The sequence below is a fragment of the Aphelocoma coerulescens genome, chromosome 12, assembly GCF_041296385.1.
Source record: "Aphelocoma coerulescens isolate FSJ_1873_10779 chromosome 12, UR_Acoe_1.0, whole genome shotgun sequence".
In the NCBI taxonomy this organism is placed as follows: domain Eukaryota; kingdom Metazoa; phylum Chordata; class Aves; order Passeriformes; family Corvidae; genus Aphelocoma; species Aphelocoma coerulescens.
In genome coordinates, this window is record NC_091026.1 from 14,280,075 (window position 1) to 14,299,529 (window position 19,455).

The window sequence follows — 19,455 nt, forward strand, 5'->3', positions numbered from 1 at the left end:
CTAAACAATTGCTAAGACGCAGCTCTGGAATGCATCAAGCTGCAAAATCTTTCATCATTTAATTGAAAAGTTCCTGCAGCGGGCGAGAGAGTAGTTGAGGCAGAGCACTGCCCCTATAGGCAACTTCTTTGCCACCCCATCTGTTACCCCAAATGCTACATCTTAGAAACAACACTGCTGTGAAAGATTAAAATATATTTTCTACCACTCAGATGACACCAAATCTTTTCTAGATGCCAAAATAGCTGCTTTGAAAAGAGTTGAAGAAATATCAATTAAGAGCTCAAAGACATAGAGAAGGATTTGCTCATCCTTATTGGGCCAACTCCAAAACAGATTGAGAAAAGAATTAAAATAATGAGGGGAAAATGATAGCTATAGGGAGTAGCTACAGTGCTGGGATCACTAGAAGTGCACATTTCAAAATGAAGACACAGAACAATGCAGATGGGACGGCCCTCTGGAAGGCTATTTTTTGGGAGGAGTATATTCGCCTTCACCACTTTTAATGGTATTTTTGTCTGCTTTTTGGTTGGTGGTATTATGCTTGATTCTGGAGTTCTTTATGTTGCCTGTTTATTACATCCTTGGACCATCCCTTGTCTCTCTTCACATAAGTCTTTCACGATCAGGAATGGTAAAAATACGGAGATACCGTGACTGCTCTGCTTTTGAATACAGGGGTAGAAGTGCAGCTGAAATTGTTATATTCACCTAACACAAACAAAGAACTCATTTCTCCCTATGGGGTGAAATCTTGGCTCTACTGACAGTGATGGGAAGGCTGGTACTGATTTCATTGGAGTCAAGTATCAGAGTCTGAGGCAAAGGAAGCAGAGGCTGAACCCAGTAATCTAGAACATCCCACACTGCTCCCCTGAATCAGGGTCTGGGATATGCTGGTTCTCAGGAGAACAGAAGGGATGGGGATACACACCCTAAATCGCTGCCATGGTGCAATGAGGGGAAGTGTGAGCAGAGCTCAGAGGTTCAGTGATGAGCCCCAGACCTCATGAGAGCACAGGCAGCAGATCCAGAGCCCAGAAGGACCAGGAGGTCTTCCTTGGTATGGCAGAGGTAGGAAATGAAACACTGCTGAACGAGGATCCAATGGAGCAGTAAATGCTGCTCCCCACAGCCCGAGAAAAAACCCCGGGGTTTGATGAAAGGTGGTATTTAGACAGATCCCCAACATCTTCAGGCAGATCCTGGCTCTTGAAGATTTGCCTGGCCCAACCAGCAGACACCCAGCCAGCCTGGCAACTGCAGCTGACAGAGATGACACGTGGGGTGTCTGTCCTCAGCACAGAAAGGTGCAGCTCAGCATGGCCTCACAGATTGTCTCCAATGACATGAGGAAACCTGGAAGGGACAATGGAGGAAGGACACAGAGCACAAGGAGCTCCACTGACTATGTTCAACAAGCTGAACTACTCTGATAAGGAGGCATGTCCCAGCACCAGCAGGGAATGCCAGGGGAGCTTTGGAGCTGGGAAAAGCAAGGTCAGGGGTGGTGACACAAAGGCCAGTTTTCTAAAGGCAAAAGTAACTTTTGAGAAAACCAGACTTTTTGAGGGAAACTTCACATTTCAGTAGCTGAATTTTCCCATTTATCATAGGAAATCCAAGAGAATTTAATTTTGGCGGCCTGTTTCATGGATGTCTTAACCTGACTCTTTCACATCATCTCAGTTAGGCTGGGTACTCTGAAGACCTCTCCCCAGTACATGCTGTGCTGTATAATGCAAATTCCATGAATCCTGACACATCATGGGCAATACACCTCCAGCAGAGAGATGGCTGTGTGAGCTGGATGCTGGCAGTGGGTGGGGAAGTCTTGGGAAGAGTTGGAGGGCAGTTTCAGAAACAACACACACATCCAAGTGAAAAGAATGAAGACCCATACATGTGTGCAGTCCATACTAAGCTGGAACAGCTGAAAACTCTTCTCAAAAGTCCAGGAAATAGTATCAATTTTGTGGATGATGGGCAAGACCACTCTGTAAACTCTTCAGAAACTGTTCTTCCCCCTCCCCAGCACAGAGCTCTCTGACAGTAAACATCACTTCTGCCGTGGCTGGGATGAGTCAGCCAGGCTGTTTGTTTTCCTAGGGATGCCTGGCTCAGTCTGCGACTGGGCTCACAATAAGTGTTGTTTAACCTGGTTCCACAGAAAGGAGGCAACGCTGAGTTATGCCAGGGTAAGTCTTCTCTGGTACCTCCATGTCCATGTTTGAAAACAACAAGAGGTGTGACAAGGCAAAACTCTGTGGGACCTTGCATGGAATGTCCTGTAGGGAATAAGAATTGCCCAGTGGCACACAGTGGACAGAGCAGGCTTACCATGGGCTCACAGCTCCTCCAGCCAACTCAGCACAGTGCTATCACCAACATCCCAAAGACACAGCAAGAATAGTGGGAGCTTTTGCAGTTTTTGAGGGCATACCATAATCAGTACAAAACCATGGTAAATAAAGAAGCACGTGAAACCAAGCGTAGGTGAACACAGGCCATTATTCTGTTCCTTCCAACACTGCAATGGGTGATTTGAAAGAAGATGATTAATTGGTGATGCTCCACTCCGAAGAGGATGAGTCTTGGTGCTGAGGGGAGCTCCACTGCTCTGGTAGCTTCTAGCAAGGGCCTAAACATCTCCATAACAAGCAGAAGTGCGGCTGGTGGGTTTCTTGAAGAAAAACATTGTTAATCATTTTCACTGATGACCTCACACCTCTCCATGAGTTTAATTCAATGGCCACAGCTCTCTCACCAGGCCCAAGACTGCACAGAGACAAACCAGCAGCAAGCCAACCTCTCAGACATGCATGGATGGGGATGGTCTTCCTAGGGTCAGCCATGCGTGGAGAGCAGAAGCTGCATGCCAAAGTCACTGCCTGCCAGAGCAAGGACCTTGATGGAACCAGTGAGGAACCTGCTGCAGGTCTGACAATGCTCCCACCAAGCCTACTTGTACCACTTGGGTATCTGCAGCTAAAGTGCAGCCTTTCCCCACCCCATTCTTACCTCAGGGAATGTCCACAACTGTTCCTCCTAGCCCTGCCTCTCCTCAGGTAGGTGACAACTCACTATTGCTAGTGGCATTTACTGGATCTCAGTCCTTCAGAGGAGATTGGCCCTTGTGTGTGGTGCAAGGAGCAGGGCAGTGAGAAGAGCACCATGGTGGAGAGGGACATGGAGGGCAGGATTTGAGACCGACAGCCTCCTTGCCAACTGCTCAGCTGTGTTCCCAGGCTGCTGCTTTTAACAGCAAGGCACTTGAGAGCTCCAGGGACTGCACAGCTGGCAAAGGCTCTTGGCATGGTGTGGTCTTTCTGATGAAGGAGCCCACCATGACACCCCAGTGTGCCACCCTGTGCAACAGTACAATGACATGTCCTCTGTTTCAGGATGCTCTAGAAAGGATTTATCATGTTGTTTTCTCAAAAATTAAGAGCCTCTTCATCCTTCTTATTGAAACTGCTAAAAATTATTTGCTCAGGTTGCATTGTTATTGGTTATTTGTTATTTAAGCCCTTATAGTACACAAGAGCCCTGAAGCACTGCACCCCAGCCAAAGGCTACAAGCTGTCCGGGAGCATCTCAGTGCCACTGTCCTACAGTGGGCAAAGAGCTGCAACTGCTGCTCATGGGAGTACTCAGGATGGGCATGCAACTATGTGAGCATGGACAGACTGCAGCAGCACTGCAGTTATCCACACAGTCCCATCTGTTACCTGCTTGGGACCCCTGCTCATAAAGAGACACAAAGCTGGGCTACAGTTATTCCTGGTGGGACTCCATTGACATGGGAGGTGGTACCAGACAGTCATCTTTCCCCTGTTCTTTCATCCTGAAGACTCTGGAAGGCAGTGCAGGAGGCTGCAAAACACTGCTCTCTACTTCACACTCCCACACTGGAGTTTTTCTTTGCAGGAAGAAACATTTTAAACATTGCAAACAGAAATTATAAAGACAGTGAGACTGGAGAAGAACAGCAGTCAGTTCACTGCAGGCAGCCTCTCAAAAGAAAATACCTCTGGGCCAAATTCAAACCTGGTGTAAACAGAAGTCAATCTTCAGCAACAGGGGGATTAGCCCCCACTCGCACTAGGTTTGACTTTGCTGCTTGATGTTTATATCACTAGAGACCAAAGAATATACTTGCCAGACAAGAATAGGAATCATTAAGTCTGTGGTCCAAAGTGAGGCGCTGAACCATCTCAAAGAGTGAAGCGTGGTCAAAGTTACAGGGATTGGAAGAGATAAATTCATCCATGCCATGCTTTTGAGCTCTATCTGCATCTGTTCATTTATACATATAGAGAAAGACACCATTTAGAGAGATATAAGACATTTTAATTGACAAATACAACAGAAAAAAATATACAGTATGAAGCATGAAAGCCAAGTATCTCCTCTTCCCTCCATTGCCATTAAGTTTTCTCTTTGCAGGCTGTACAGTACACTTCACCTCCCATTGTCAACTTGCATCAGTTATGGACTATATTATTGCATTTAGGCAAAAGATTTTAGAATTAACATCTTGTCAACTGCTCATTATAGTGCATTTATTCTGTACTTAAAACCAGAACACAAACGCAAGAATTCACTCTGCATCTTACAATAGACTATGAGTTAACAGAATTTTGGCTCACATAAGTAAATTAGCTCCTATTTAGATAGTTGTGGTTAATTGTAATAGATTCTGCCATTCTAATGAAGTTACAGCTTTTTTTCTCTACATTTACTAGCTTTTCTAGGTATCACATCAGCTACATTGTTCTTCCTCCAAATGCCAATGTTTGTCTTCCCCACGGCAATTTTTTTTCCTAACAGCAACTTTAAATGCTACCTCACTGAAATAAAAAGATGCTCTTTTAAGCATTGCTAAGAAGTTAAATTGATATGTAGTTTGTTGTCACAGAGGCAGTAACCCGACAGTGCGCCAGAGCTGCCAGTCATCCCAATGGAGAGACTGAATTTCCTCTGCCTAGATTACGAGCTGCCATTTTTGGGTGAATTAACAGCCTCAACGTATTCACACTTCTCTGCTTTGGGTGACGTTTATGGGCACTAACTCCTAGGGGCTAATTAATTAATCTCAACATGGTTAACTAAAAATACACCAAATTCAGCAGTTGAAATGAAGCTGCCAAGCCAGCCTGGGTGCGGCCAGCCAGGACCTCACTGGGAGCAGGTTTTGTTCTAGCAGCGGCTGGGGAATTAAAGGACACCTTTCACTAGGTTTTGTCTGTGCTCAGCTTCCTACTATATGGGTTCTTGCCAAATCCTTGACAAAGAAAATAGGATTTAAATCCTTCCCCTGTTCATAGCCTCCTAGGGGAACTGGGTGGCCTTGAAACAATGTGGCTGAAAGGACACAAAAATGCAGTTTTACACAAGAAGTATATGGTAACTGTATTTGTTTTAAAACAAAATCCCTCTTTACCAGAAAAAAAACCAAAAATCCTTAATTAAAAAGGAAAAAAAGCTTTAAATGAGAGTGAGAATGTTCTTTTATATATGTTTTTCTATTCAATATTTAGCTGTGAAGGATGGCATATCTTTCCAAATACCTCATTTGTGTCAGTGCTCTCACATAGTAATGATCATGGGTAGCAATCTTTACATTTTCTGTATAGTCTGTCGTTATCTATATACAAACTGTATAAATAACATCACCCACTGGAAAGAAATCAGACAAATTAAAACATGTAACATTTCAATTAGCTGCTAGCAATACTTAATTCAGCTGTAGCTGGCAACTTTCCTCACTATAACCCCACTGAATAAACACTGATGTTTGTCCCACAGAGGGTTAATTTTTGAGGGTCTGCTCCCCTGTTTTGCTCTGTGTGCTGGGTCCTGCTGCCCCCTACCCCTGCCTCCCTTCCAGGACCCAAATCCTCTCATCTGCTGGCAACTCTGTGCATTCAGCACCAGGACAGAAGAAGCTGCTGATGGTGCTGAGTGAGGTGTCAGCACAAGGGCTGGCTCAGGGGATGGGAACAACCTCCCTGGGGAGTGCATCACCTCCATGGCACCTCTCCAGCACCCTTGGGCATGGGATGTGAAGCCCACCCAGCCCTGGGGCCTGCAGCACAGACTGACTCCCGTCTGTTTTGACAGCTTTCTGCCCCATTGTCTCTGTCCCTTTGGGCCAAGATGGATTTGATTGCATTCACTCCCAAAGAGTTCGGCTGTACTGTTTTCATTCCATCCCCAGTGCCCAGAAAATATTTTAACAGCTATTATCAGACTACTTTTAATGGCTTGCTGCTCTGCCCGGCTCCTCGGAGTTGACTGCAAGCTGACAAATTGGCTGGAGGCCTTCATTTACCAGCTTTGCTCAGAGATTTTATTACTTTTCAATTAGGAGCCCTGATACACTGTCAATCCTCCTGCTCAGCCAACGAGGCTCTGCGAGCTGAGTAAATCAGCTGGAAATTTGAAGAGTCCTCTAGCCCTTTAGCTGGTGAACTTTTTTGAGCATATGTGCTAGAAAGAATGTTTGAAATTAGTATTTTTTATTCCAGACTAATAAGCTTTTCCCCACATTACGTTCACTGAGCAAGGTGGGCACAGAGCAGACCTTCTGCTGGTGGGAACCGACTGAAGCGCTGCTGGCTTCCACATAGCTGAGGGTCTGGCTGGGCTTTTTACAATCTCCCTGCCCCAGGCAGAGGCACAGACAGTTCCCTGCCAAGTGTGAGAACAGACACAGTGATTAAATGCCCTTCACAGCTGTCCACAATCAGGGGCAATTTTATTCTCATGACTTTGAAGCCATGTCTTCTGTTGGGCACCTGCTCAAAAGCCCCTTTGCCCCAAATCTCTCCTCCTCAGAACAACCACATGAAGAGAGAGACATCAGACATGGCACTGGGTGAGCTCAAGTGACCAGCAAAGCATGATGCACATGACTTCTGCTCAGTCAGTGATTTAAAATGTGGATTTCTGCCATGGGGAGGAGGATGAGCAGCTGCAGCTCTCCCTGCATAGCCCAGGACCACAGCTCTTGCATGGCCAAACCATTTTGCACCAGCAGAGATGCAGGGCCGGGTGGTTGCACATCAGCACCCCCAGCTGTCGTGATGTGACCTGGAGATGTCTGTGGAGAATGGTAATACAAATGTGTATTTCCTTTAAATGAAATATCAGCTCTGGGCCAGATGCTTCTCTGGGCCAAAATTCTTAAAAATAATAAGGAGCAGGTTAAAGAAGTCAATGCTATGCTAAACCCACCTTCCCTTAATTATTCTAAATAAACACCCCATGCACCTTGCAATTTATTTTTGTGTTTTGATTTTTCCAGTGGACTCACTTTTAAAAATGAAATTAATGAATCAAATGATACAAAAAACATTAAACTTCATAGGCAATACAAAAAGAAAAAAACAGATCTAAATATATTATTACTCTGCTTCAGACAAATATCTGCAATTTAAAATAATGCCAACATCTGCATATGAAATAAGTTCTATGTATAATCCACCTTCTTTCAAAATGGCCTATACAGCTTCATTTTAAACAAAGCACAAAATGAGAATGGCTAATATTCACACCCAAACTGTGTAGCCAATTTTTAAGTACTTTAAATTAATTGTTTCAGTCAAATACAGCTGCTTTTTTGACCCTGCTCTGTTATTCTAGCTAAAAAGGAAGGAGCAACCAAAGGAAGAAAGTTATATGATGCTCCAGTAATTTGCAATCCCTTCCCAAGGTGCCATGCCAAGCTCACTGGTGTTTCTTTGTTTGGGGCCCCAGCTGAAATGCTGCTGCAGGCCCACAAAAGTTATCTTACATTTTAGACAAGCTGCACACGAGTGCAGTTGAAAGGTGTTCGATGGTGGTCTCAGAAGGGAGGCTGCCAGTGGATGGACATGGCCAGCACAGGCTCCACAAACCTTTCTTCTGCAAAACTGCAGACTCTGGCCTTTTATATCACACTTGGTCCCCTACATTACTGCCTTTTTTGAATACTGCTGGGTTTATTTTGTCCATTTTTATCCAGTTTTCATTTTGTGCTGACTCCATTAACTGGACCCCTGTCGCACATGCCCTCCCTACATGTGTTTGAAATGAGAGTCTTAAAAATCTGCCAGTGTCAGGAACACAAAGATTTCAACAAAAACAAGAATCATGCAAACCAGAGGACTATCCCACTGTTCAGTTCTCTGAGGGCTGTATTTATCTTGATCTATCTGTTATTTAAAAAGGAAGAGACAAACCAGTCAAATCTCTCATTCTTTTTTTTTCTTAAATGTATTTCCCTGCTCTCTGCATTTCTTTTGCTCCAGCAATAATCTTGGCAGATTTTGCTTTGAGAGCAGTGAAGTTAATAGTGGGGGACAAGCTCCATAAAAGAATTCTTGTTATAAAAGGCTGTAGGTAGCCATTTTATTGTAAGAATTTCTTAATCTAGATTTTTTTTTTCATTAATGAGTGACTTTGGTTTAGTACCAAAGGCAACTGAAAATTCAGTAAATTTTACAACACATTTCCCTATTCAAAAAACAATAAAAATCCACCAAACAAACAAAAACCCAAACAACTGTAAATTAAAAGGTGACTTTGTATCTTACTCATCTGGAAAATGTGTGCTTGTCATATCTGCTTGACATTACAAGAATGAAGATGTGGTTTGGACAGTAACAAACAATGACACTAGTCAACCTCATCAGGAGACATGGAATAAAGGAATGACAATGATTGATGGCAGCTATTCATTTACAGATATTTCTAGAAAAGTCTTCGATGGCCTGGCTGGGCAAAGCGGGAGAACTTTTCCAGCCTGACCAGCAATGCACTGCAGTGGGTGACTCACAGAGTGCCCACTACAACCCCCTGCCTGCCCTGAGGGCCAGTGGGGTCCCCTCCTGCTCACAGACACATTTGGGCTGTGCCTTGTTAAAGAAATACCAGGGAAGTGCCTGAAAACCTCATTTGGTTTGCCCGTGTGGAGCGAGAGACTTCACTAGCAAATACTGGTGTTCTGGAGGGGGAAACACTAAATCCCTGTACCTGGATTCAAATGCTGGGTGGATTATGAGTGAGCTGCTGGCAGTGCTAGCTGGTGATTTACCATGTCCCCTCCTCACTGTGCACTGTGGCATTGCACCTCTGCGTGTGTGTGCTCAGGGGTTTGTAAACCTCCTCCCCAAACCTTCTCCCCATGCCGAGCTGTGGCTCCATGCAGGAGCCTCAATTTGCCTCTCAGCTACAAAGCCAAGAGCTCTTTCTTCTACCTTTCATATTATTGCATGTTAGAAGATAGTTTTAAATTTAATGGGCTGTTTATTCCTGTGGCTTATGGCTTTTCCCCTGCTTCAAACAAATTCTTTTCTGCTTCAGTTAGAATTTTAATACATTATTATGAATGCTCCTGTAAATCACCAGACACACGAGGCACTGAATTGCAGTCTAAGTTATCTAAGGATTGGTAGTTAGATTAATAAGAATTTGTAGTATGCACTTACATAATTCCTTGTGTGGCAAGTTAAAAATACAGTTTTAGAACAGCTATTTATAATATAAAACATTGTTTCACAGCGTTTTTGTAACTATTTAAGAATATTTTGAATTGGATGGCTGCAGAAACATGTGAATTTGTATTTCATAAATTAGAGCTCCAGGCTTCTTAAAGCACATAGAAGAGATTTACAGGCTAGTTTTAAATTCATGCAAGTTATGTGAGACTAATTTAACTTTTAATTCTGCATTCCTGCAATGAAGCATCTGCAAGTTGACAATACAGAAGACACAGCAGCGTTCCCATGATATCTCTAACTATCTAAAAAAAGTAAAGCAATTAAAGCACAAAACTAATAATCTAATAAGATAGCAATGCATTGTAGTGCAAATACATGTAATGTTGCCAAACCCAGGCTCATTCATTCGTTCATTCATCCACTCTTTCTTTCTTTCTTTCAAAGTGGCAAAAATCTGTATTTCATTCAAATTAAGCTTTTGTGGGTTTGGTTGGGGTTTGTTGTTGTTTTTTGGTTTTGTTTTTTTTTTTGTGGTAAAGTCTGATAAGAATTCTCTTTGGAAATCCAAACATGTAGAAAACAAAATAAAGAAAGAAAAAAGAAAGTGTCTGCTGAGAAGGAATTCTGCCTGCTACCCAAGGGGATATTTGTACACACACACACACACACACACACACATAGGAAAAAAGAAGAAAAAGAAATAAAAGGAGGAGGAAGGAAAAAAAGGAGTCTTGTTTGATGGCCAAGAGGAATGACACCACCTGTTCCTTCTCATAATTGCATTCAGATACTCCGGATACATATTTGCCAGCTCTCATGACCCACTGATGCTATTCCCTCCTAAGGAAAAAGCAGGCGCTCACCAGATATTACAGAAGATTGTAATACCAGTAAAGGATTTGTACTGGGTGTGTTTAGGACTGATCAAACTAAGGAGAAGCTCTCTTACACAAATCTGGAGTTTTATCTTTTGCAAAGTAGCTATACCAGTGGGAAAAAGTAAAATAACAATTCCCTTGGTTTATTCTTTGACTAGCATGGCTTTGATTGGTGACTGAGACCCATGCTAAAACAATAATTTATTATAATTTTAGCAAACAGCAGCACCCCTCCATGACAAATGCATTTAAGTCAGAGCAGGCCAGCATCTCCAAATGCAGGGTGACCCAGAGAGCGGCCACTTGCTGCTAGAATCATTCCCTACCAAGTTAACGGGAGAGGGAACTATCAAACCTCGATGATTCAAGGTTCTTTTCACAGGTCATGTGCAGAGGGGTTTCTGGGGGTCTCCTCTGGAGTCCTGCACCTTCTCTGGGTCTCTTGGGGTCTCCTGCCCTACCTTTCTATGCTTTGAGGTGTCCACGGTTAGCCCTGCACTCTGGTGCACTGCACCAAGCTAATCATCAGCACGGAGAGAAAGGATATTGTCAGAGTGCAAAATGATCTGTTTTCAGGCAGGAAGCAGTCAACTAGATGTAAATTCCATGAAACAAAAGAAGGTATTATTTACAGTTTTATTGTGATGTTAATTAATATTTACATCTTGGAATGAAAAATAGAAATGTTAATGATTGGCTTTACTAAGAGGATCACTTGATGCCAATGTGAAAGCCAGGGAGAGAAGGCAATTATGCAGACATCACATGCATCCCAATTTCAGTATGGAAACTTACATTTCAAATCTCAATTCAGGAAAATAACATGGAAAGTTTGTACTACAAAATCTAAACATGAGAAAGATTTAAGAGAAAAAAAAAAAGCACATTGCGTATGTCAGATAATCTAGTCTGATTATCTGAGCTGTGCTAGCTACAGGGAAGCACTTACCCTTGAGTCCAGCTAGAAGTTAGCAGGGTAAGAAGGAACAAACCAGAATAACATAAAGACTAGCAACAAGGCTCAGGAAAGCAGACAGGAGCCCTAACCTAGCAGCTAAATACTTGGGTTCAAGCAAAGAATGAAAAAGAAACTTAAAGAAAATCAAACCAACCAAAAAGAAAACCACTTACAGCTGAAAATTTCTCAAGCAGCTCAATAAACCTTGCTACTTATTATGGGGGAACAAATCATCACAAATTCTCAAAACAACCAACTCATTGTATATGATGTGATTAACAGTTGTTAAATATAAACAGACATTAAAAACTACATATAACCACAAATGATACGTAAAACAAGTACAGACCAATCTTTCACATTAAAAAAAAGGGCTTCAAGAAACAAAAAAGAATGTTGAGCACGTTTGGGAATTTTCTTCGATACATCACTAACACAGAACAAAGATTGGTGCTTTCAGACAAGTGACCACTTTTATGAAGCTTAAGTATTGCCAAAAGGTGTAATATGTATTGGCAGCATTATTGACTATAAAACTGTGAAGGATTTCAACACTAAACAAGAACCGTTTGGGGTTTTTTCTTTTATAATGCGAACACTGGAGAAAAGCACAGCTTTGCGTAAATGGAGTTTTTCTTTGAAATTGCAGCAAAAAAAAAAAAAAGCAAAACTTTTCACTCTAACAGGTATTGTTCACCCACATAAAAGGAATTGTAAGTCATACAAAAATTAATGAATAGCAGGATCTATTTTTTCCAGTACTTAAATTGCAAATAAAATAAACTCCACCCTGGTTCGGAGCTGTCTGTTTACTTCAAAGTAAAGTGCTGCCTTTGAACTGTGGATGAGAATTTGAGTGCTGCTCAAACTTTATATTTACTAAGTCAAAAGATGTGGGAACCAAATGGAATTCACTATTTCTCCCAAGTTTCACAAACAGCAAGATATCTGCTTCCCAATTTTCTGTGCAACAGACAGCTCCATGCCAGGCATGGAGGGCTGGATTTTCTCTGTGTGTGCATGCATGCACATGAGGCGTCTCAGACTGTTACGACACGGAAGCTCTAACAACAGTTACTCGTCAAATGGCTTAACATTTACTTCTTTGCACATCCTCATTCACCATAGCCTCTAATAAGCACCAAAAAAAAAAAAAAAAAAAAAAAAGACAGGTATAAAGATAAACATACAAGAATAAAATGTCTCACAGAAGTCCTTACCTTTCTGCAGGCAAATAAAAGCCCCAAACCCCACACCAAAACACTCAAGCAAAAAAAAAAAAGAAAAGCCAGTAACAAACCTAGACCCTTTTAAAAATGCAATACTTGGTATGTTTGGATTTCAAGACTGAAGGAGCTGAGATATGTATTTGTATATTTAAGACTCCCCATGCGTGGCATGCATGACTCACTGCTGCTTCAGATCATTTAACTGCTGTGCCCCATGACTTTTGCAATGAGCACTGCCACATAGAGATGTTGAAATATGAAAAATGAGCAGCCTTTCCTGTTGAGATGAAGGTGTATTATGGCATGTTGCCCTCCTCCTCTTGTAGAATGTGCACAAAGACCTGTCAGAGGGATCTAGATCCAAAGGGGGAGGAGGAAGGAAAACCAAGGACAAAACACACCAGCCCAGAAGATGCTCAAGTAGTAAGCCATCACACTGATGGACTGATGAGCCAACTAGTTTCTCTCTTCCAGGCTTTGGCACAACATATCCAAGAGGGTTTCCCAGTGCTTGCAGCAAAAAGGGGAGCCTGACACTGTGTGACTTACAGAAAAATACATTGTCGATGGAAAGAGGGTGGTGGTGTTATAAAAAGCAAAATGATCCAGATTTGGAGCTGGTATTGGCATGAGAACAAGTGAGAGAAACAGAGGTCAGATCCTGACTCCCTCAAATGCCCTGGAGGGCCCAGGGGGTAAAATCTTGGCTGTTTTCACCAGAAGCAAGGATGAAGGAGCCCTGCCTCCTGGCAAGTGAGATGCAAAAACAAGGTCAAGCCTGTGGCATCTCTCTAGCTCTGAGCACAGTCAGGCTGATAGAGCCTGCAGGACCACAAGCAGCACAGGGATCTGATGGATGTGCTGGACTGTGTAGATGCAGAATTGACTCCTGGGCTCAGTCACTGACTTCCCTGATCCCTGGCAAGGATTAGGACAAGCCAGCTGCCCCTTCTCCACCCCAGATACCCTATGCAGAGAGGTTCAGCTCACCCACACACACAGTGCTTGGCTGTGCAAGGAAATCATACGCCCAAGCGTCCACTGCCCTGGGCAATCCCTTTTCCTCCTCAAAATCCTGGCAGATTTTGCAACAGCTGCTATGATGTGTCTTGGAAAGCAACACTTCACCTGGCCCTTCATATTGGTCTGTTGAAGCGAAAACTGTAAATATCAGGAATTTACCCAGCAGAAAAATTCTCCAAGCTTGATGTCTGCAGGGACAGGAGAAGACTGGAGGGAAAGGTGTTTCCTCAGTTTGATGTTCTCTGCTCTCATTCTACTCTGCAGGGATCATGCTGGGATGAGCAGGAGTACATCCTCTGGGCACCAACCCCACAACTAAGAGCACCCTTCAGCATCACTTGTTAGGAGAGGGAGCAACAAGAAGAATCCCTCTGTTGCTCCCCCTTGCTGTGCTTGAAGGCTTTTAGTCTGTGAAAAAGCAGCAGTAGAAGGATCTGTGCCTGCTATTTCCAAGAACTCTCTGATTAAACATTCTGGGCTGAGGGACATAAATCCCTGGGAATGCTCTTGGGTCGGCATGACTCAGCCAGGCCTAGAGGCTTATCACAGCCAGTAAAGGTCCCACTTACAAGAGGCCAATCCCCACCTCCCATTTTGGCTTTCTGAGAGGCATCCTTCCTTCCCAACCCCAGTTCTTTACACCTTGCACTCCCAAAGTGCAATGAAGAGGATGAGGATCACTGAAATGAAAACAGTGACTATAGGTTACCACATGGCATCACACTGTGTTTCACTTGCAGCAGCAGCAATGCAAGGCAGAAGGAAGGCCAAAACACGCAGGCATGTTGAAGATACAAAAAAATTAAAAAGCAGCAAGCAGAGGTTTTCTGCTGTACCACTGGTCATACAGCTGTATGTCTTGTACTGTTATTTTCTATAAATACTGACATGAAGAAGTTAAACAAATATAAAAGATGGTCAAACGCTATTGATAAGGAAAGGGCAGATATTCTGAGTTCCTTACAACAATATACTCCATAACTGCTTTACAGAGACCATTAAAAAAAAGTTAAAATCTGATTTAATCAGAAGAATTCTTTAATATTTACTACTTTTCCTTATTTTACTTATATTTAATGATAAAATAATTCTTAAATTTTGCCAAAACTAGCAAGAACTGGTGTATGTTACATAACAAAGGGGCTGCAGATGATTGAGACCTTCAAGAAAATGAGTGAAGAGGCATTTGTGTAGTTTATAATCAAATTACATTTGCAAGACAAATGAAATTGCTCTAAATTTCAAATGAAGCAAAGTGGGTATAACTGCATAGGACATGCAGCATAGCTATGACTTAAAAGATGATTGCTTTAAATTCACATCTAACTGGCCTGCAAAGCAACCTGTTAAAAATACCATATGTTTTCCTACAGTTGAATATTCAACAGGAGACCTCTTTTTGTGTGTGCATTTCATACTTGCAAGATTTGCACCTGTAGTTTTGAGCACATGATGCATTTGATAGACAGCTAATGGTGCTAATGAATCACTCTGATCTGGGTGTGCAACTTATTGTGTGGGGGTAAAACACATGTCTGTGGAAAGCAAGGTGGGTCTCAGGCTCTCAGATCCCAGTCTCTCTCCTCCATCAAGTATTGCACTTTAAAATACCCATTGACAAGTTCACCAAGGAATTTTGTTTCTTGGGTTTGGTTGTGTCAAACACACAGTTTAACTGCTTCCGGATCTACTGATGCAAAAAAAAGCTTTATGATAATGAAAAAACATTTTGTTTTGAAATCAGAATATTGTGTGCGAATATTGATTTACATCAGTGTATAAAATCTTTCCATCAAAGACTTCGGCTGTCTAGGAGAACTTATTTACTTACAAAATTGAGAGATTGGGGCGTCTATCTGGGGTACATTTCCTCCTTTAGCATTTAGCTTTTGCACTTGGGTAGGTGGCACAGGTTTGTGAGACTGGCCAGTGGCTCGGTACATGGCTTGGACCCACAGGATACGGTCCTGCTCATCGTCACTTGCAAAAATCACCGTGTCTCCTTCCTTCACAGCATTGAAGAAGGTTCTGCCACCATCCAGACCTGGCAGGAAAGGAAGTGACAATGCAGTTTCACAGACTTTGAGGCCAGCCAGGAGATCTCCCCCGGCTTCCCACCCCACCACGGCTCCGGGGTCTCTTCACCCAGTCCCATGCTGCTCCCAGCTCAGTCCCCTCCCTTGCACCTAACTCACCTGCAAGACAGCCCACAGGTCCCCAGGTAGCATCCTACAGCCCAGTTATTAAAACATGCCCCAACACACTCGGATTAATTGCTTCTCTCACTTATAGCTCCATCTGTGCAAGTCCCATGTGAGTTGCACCACTGGAGCCCAATTAAACATAGGTTTTGAGTGGGAGGTTCCCCATTAGACTGAAAGCATCAGTGCTCACACTGCAGAAAAAGGTCCTTGGGTGATATCTTTATTTCTGTCTTTGCCCTGATTTGGCACCCATCTTCCCATCTCCCTGATAGAAGAGTTAAACTGGAATAAAGGTCTTGACAACCAACCTACTGTATCTTTTCTCATCTCCTCTGGGGATACCACTACCCAGGGCATGGTGAAGATCACCATGCTCAGCATGTTGCCCCATTGAAATAAAAGAAAAATGGTGCTCCTCCACTTGAAGAAGGGTCTTACCACCAACAGGTACCTCCAGCTGCCAGGGGCTTTCTGTCCCTGTCCCTTCCATGCACTGACATCCATGAGAGAGAACGGGGCAGGCAAATATGTTGGCTTGGTCCCATAAATATTTTCTACAATAAAGACAAGCATAGCTGCTAGCCTTTTATTTAGGGAATATAATCTGAAGGCATAGGTTGGGATCATTACTCAATTTGAGAATTCAGCTCACAGTCAAATTTCATTGGGATTTAAGTGTCTAATTCACTTGGGCTCCCCAGAAGAGATGAGTCTTTCCCTCCTCTGGTGCAACTCCTAGCTCAGCTCCTTAGATCTATTTATAGTAAAGTCATGCATAGATAATGATCAGTATAAACAAACATATTTAGAATAATGCTGATCACAGTTCAGCTGCAGGCAGGGAGAAGGAGAGAGAGGACTCCCTTTGGGAGTGGCAAGTGCAGCACCCATGGGAGCTGCCAGCCCCGTACCTGGCTGAGGGTCAGTGTAGTCCACGGTGTATCCGTCAAGCTGCAGCAGCTCTTGAGGTTCAGCTTTCTTCTCCCGGTAGCTGCACATAGCAAATGTGTATTGACTAACCTGAGGAAAATCACAAAGCTAAGATGGCACCGGGTGACCACCACAAGGCAATCCAAAGCGCTTACAAACGCCGCACACTGACGGCGTGTTTGCAGGGACTGGGGGTGCTGGAGTAATTTGGATGGTCATTGCCCATTAGAGGCAGACTAAACTTTTTACCAGGCTTTTACAAAGCCCTCTCTTAGCACACCCAGCTGCAGCATGCATCTAATTCTCCACATCAGTACATACAGTGGTTTAATTTCCTCCAAAAGTGGAAGCTCCACGGCTTAAAACCCTCTATCATTCATCCCCAGACAAGTGCAAGAGTGACACTCTGTCACAAACAATGTGAGCTAAATTGCTAGGTGCCAGTCATATTAAAGCAATCTTAAGATCCCACTGATCTCAGCAGTTGTTGTCATCAGTGCTGTAAATGGCAGCTCTCACTCCTCTGAGGTACCATCTGCATGACACGACATATTCAATGTCAAGCTCTTGACGGAAGCCGACTCAGCTGCGGGGGCTCTGCCAGGCTCCCAAATCGCCTTTAGGAGCCCATCAGGCCACATCAAAACCCTGCACGTACTCAGTGTGCTGCGATCTGGATGGTCGGCAAGAAGCTCGTCAGGGAGGAGAGGAGAGGATTCTCCACGCCCCAGGCTAGGAACTCACAGGGAAATTTACTGTCAAATGATTTCAAATGACTTTGTTAAGGTTGTGTCACATCCTGGATGCCTGACGTAATTTTATTTGTCTGGACATTTTCTTGACCTCTGGAGGAAACTTTAAAACTCTGGTGGGTGGCAATGAATCATGCTTGTCATTTTTTGGAAGTTGGGAGAGATCCTGAAACAGGGGAGCATGGCTGGGCTGGGGGGTTTTGCCTTCAAACTCCAGCCAAATCACTTGACTACAAAGACACATGCAGCACTTATTTTGGTGGCATCTCTCACTAATAAAATGTAATTTACTGAAGTCGGAGGACCCGTCTATTGGCAGAGCATCTCCCAGACACCGCTCGGTTTATTGCTGCCCTCTATGGGCTTCTGCTTGCTGCCAGCCTGCTCCAGCAGCCCTGCCTGCACTGAGCTTTTCTCCAGGAACAGCTCCAAAAGCCACCTAAGAATAAACCCTATCATTAACACATTTGTGGGAGTAAGACTAAAAGCAATGCTTTAAGCATCTTTCATCCTCCTTAAAACCACCAGCACTGACAAAAGATTGACAAGTAGCAGACCAATAGCAGGAGCACACCAGTGCATATTCCCTGCTCTGAACTTTGCATGCTTACCATTGTATAGGCAACACAAAACCTAAAAAGATTAACACGAAGAAATCTAAAAATAAAAATCTAAAACCTAGTGCCCCACAGCACAACATTCAGACTCCTGTGGTGTTCATTCAGTCGTACTTGCAGTATGTTGCTGCCATCTCCTGGAGAAACTCTGGAATGTGCTTTATTTATGGGAAAATCCTAGAGATCTCATCTGAGCGGTAAGGAATTGATTTCTCTGTGTTAGACAGCCTGAACTTCAGGGACTGCATGATAAATCCAGTTCCTGAAACGAGACAGCTATCTAACCTATGCTGACATTTATTGAAAGCCTTAATGCCACTAATGCTTTTTTGCTTCTCCTATATGGTCTATAGCAACAGGTAAATTCATTCAGTAGTTCAGCTTTTGTTCTCTGACCCTGAACATGAGGTCTGAATTTCAGGCTCTTCTTCATATACAAGTAATTCCACTCCTCTTTGGACCCAGAAAATATTCTTCTGCCCTATCAATAAGACAACCGTAGCATCACAGTGGTAACGTACGGAAAAAGGCATTTCAGAGCTTGTATTTCTCATGTTAAAAGTTATAAAAGACAGGTGTAGACAGTAGGCTCTGGTGGAGCCATCCTGGGACAAAGGCAAAGCAAATTGGTCTCTCCTGTTAGGATGCACAGGATTTCCTTGAAAGAAGCTGCTCTACACTGTTATCTGAAGAGACCTTTAAGAAAAACTTACAGGTGGGTCTATAACATGCAGTGAGCCAGGGCTCATCCAGGTTCACATCTTCTTCACTACTTACACAGCTCAAAGGAGAAGCCCAAGCTCAGGAATGCCACAAAGCTTGCTGGCAGGAGCAAGCAAGCATCAGGTTGGAGAGAGGACAAAGCTATTGATGGCCTCTGGAAGAGGTGCCAACTGTGCCATCCAGAGTGTCTGCACCTAAACAACTCAAGCTACTGACTTCAAGGACTGGCAAACCAGCCCGTGTTCCCTATCCTGCTGCCTAGAGCATTTACTGCTTGGGGTCAGAGAGAAGCTGGTGCCATGGCTACCAGTGCAATGTGGCTCCTTTCATTTACAAGCAGTGGTAAAGCCAAGCCCAAGAAAATGAGATTCTAGAAAGCTCAGTATGTCACAGTTGTGCTTTGCTGCTGAACAGCACTGTAGGGTCAAGAGGAGATTGCATTTGCCTTTCATCAGTCCTCTAAAATATTATGCTTTACAGAGCCTGCTTTCTGTAAAGCTCAGAAGTGGCCAGACAAGTGAAACAGTTAATAGCAGAAATTAGTCTTACAGCCTGCTGAGTTCACACTGAACCATAGCTGAGTATGAGAGTGAGCAAGCAGATGGGATGGGCAAGATGAATGGTTTGAGTAATTGGAAAAAACACAGATA

General features: G+C 43.4%; 1 protein-coding gene across 8 annotated transcripts in view; it reads right to left on the reverse strand.

The window, feature by feature from the left end:
* The window catches only part of CADPS (calcium dependent secretion activator), a 210,823-nt gene that overhangs the window by 82,832 nt on the left and 108,536 nt on the right, over positions 1–19,455 (reverse strand). For all 8 annotated transcript variants that reach the window (XM_069028361.1, XM_069028360.1, XM_069028367.1 and 5 more), the window contains exons 10-12: positions 16,695–16,803; positions 15,411–15,623; positions 4,166–4,302 (exon numbers count right to left, since the gene is read on the reverse strand). In XM_069028361.1, the coding sequence (XP_068884462.1) occupies positions 4,166–4,302; positions 15,411–15,623; positions 16,695–16,803 (459 nt within the window). The remainder of the gene's footprint in view (positions 1–4,165; positions 4,303–15,410; positions 15,624–16,694; positions 16,804–19,455) is intronic.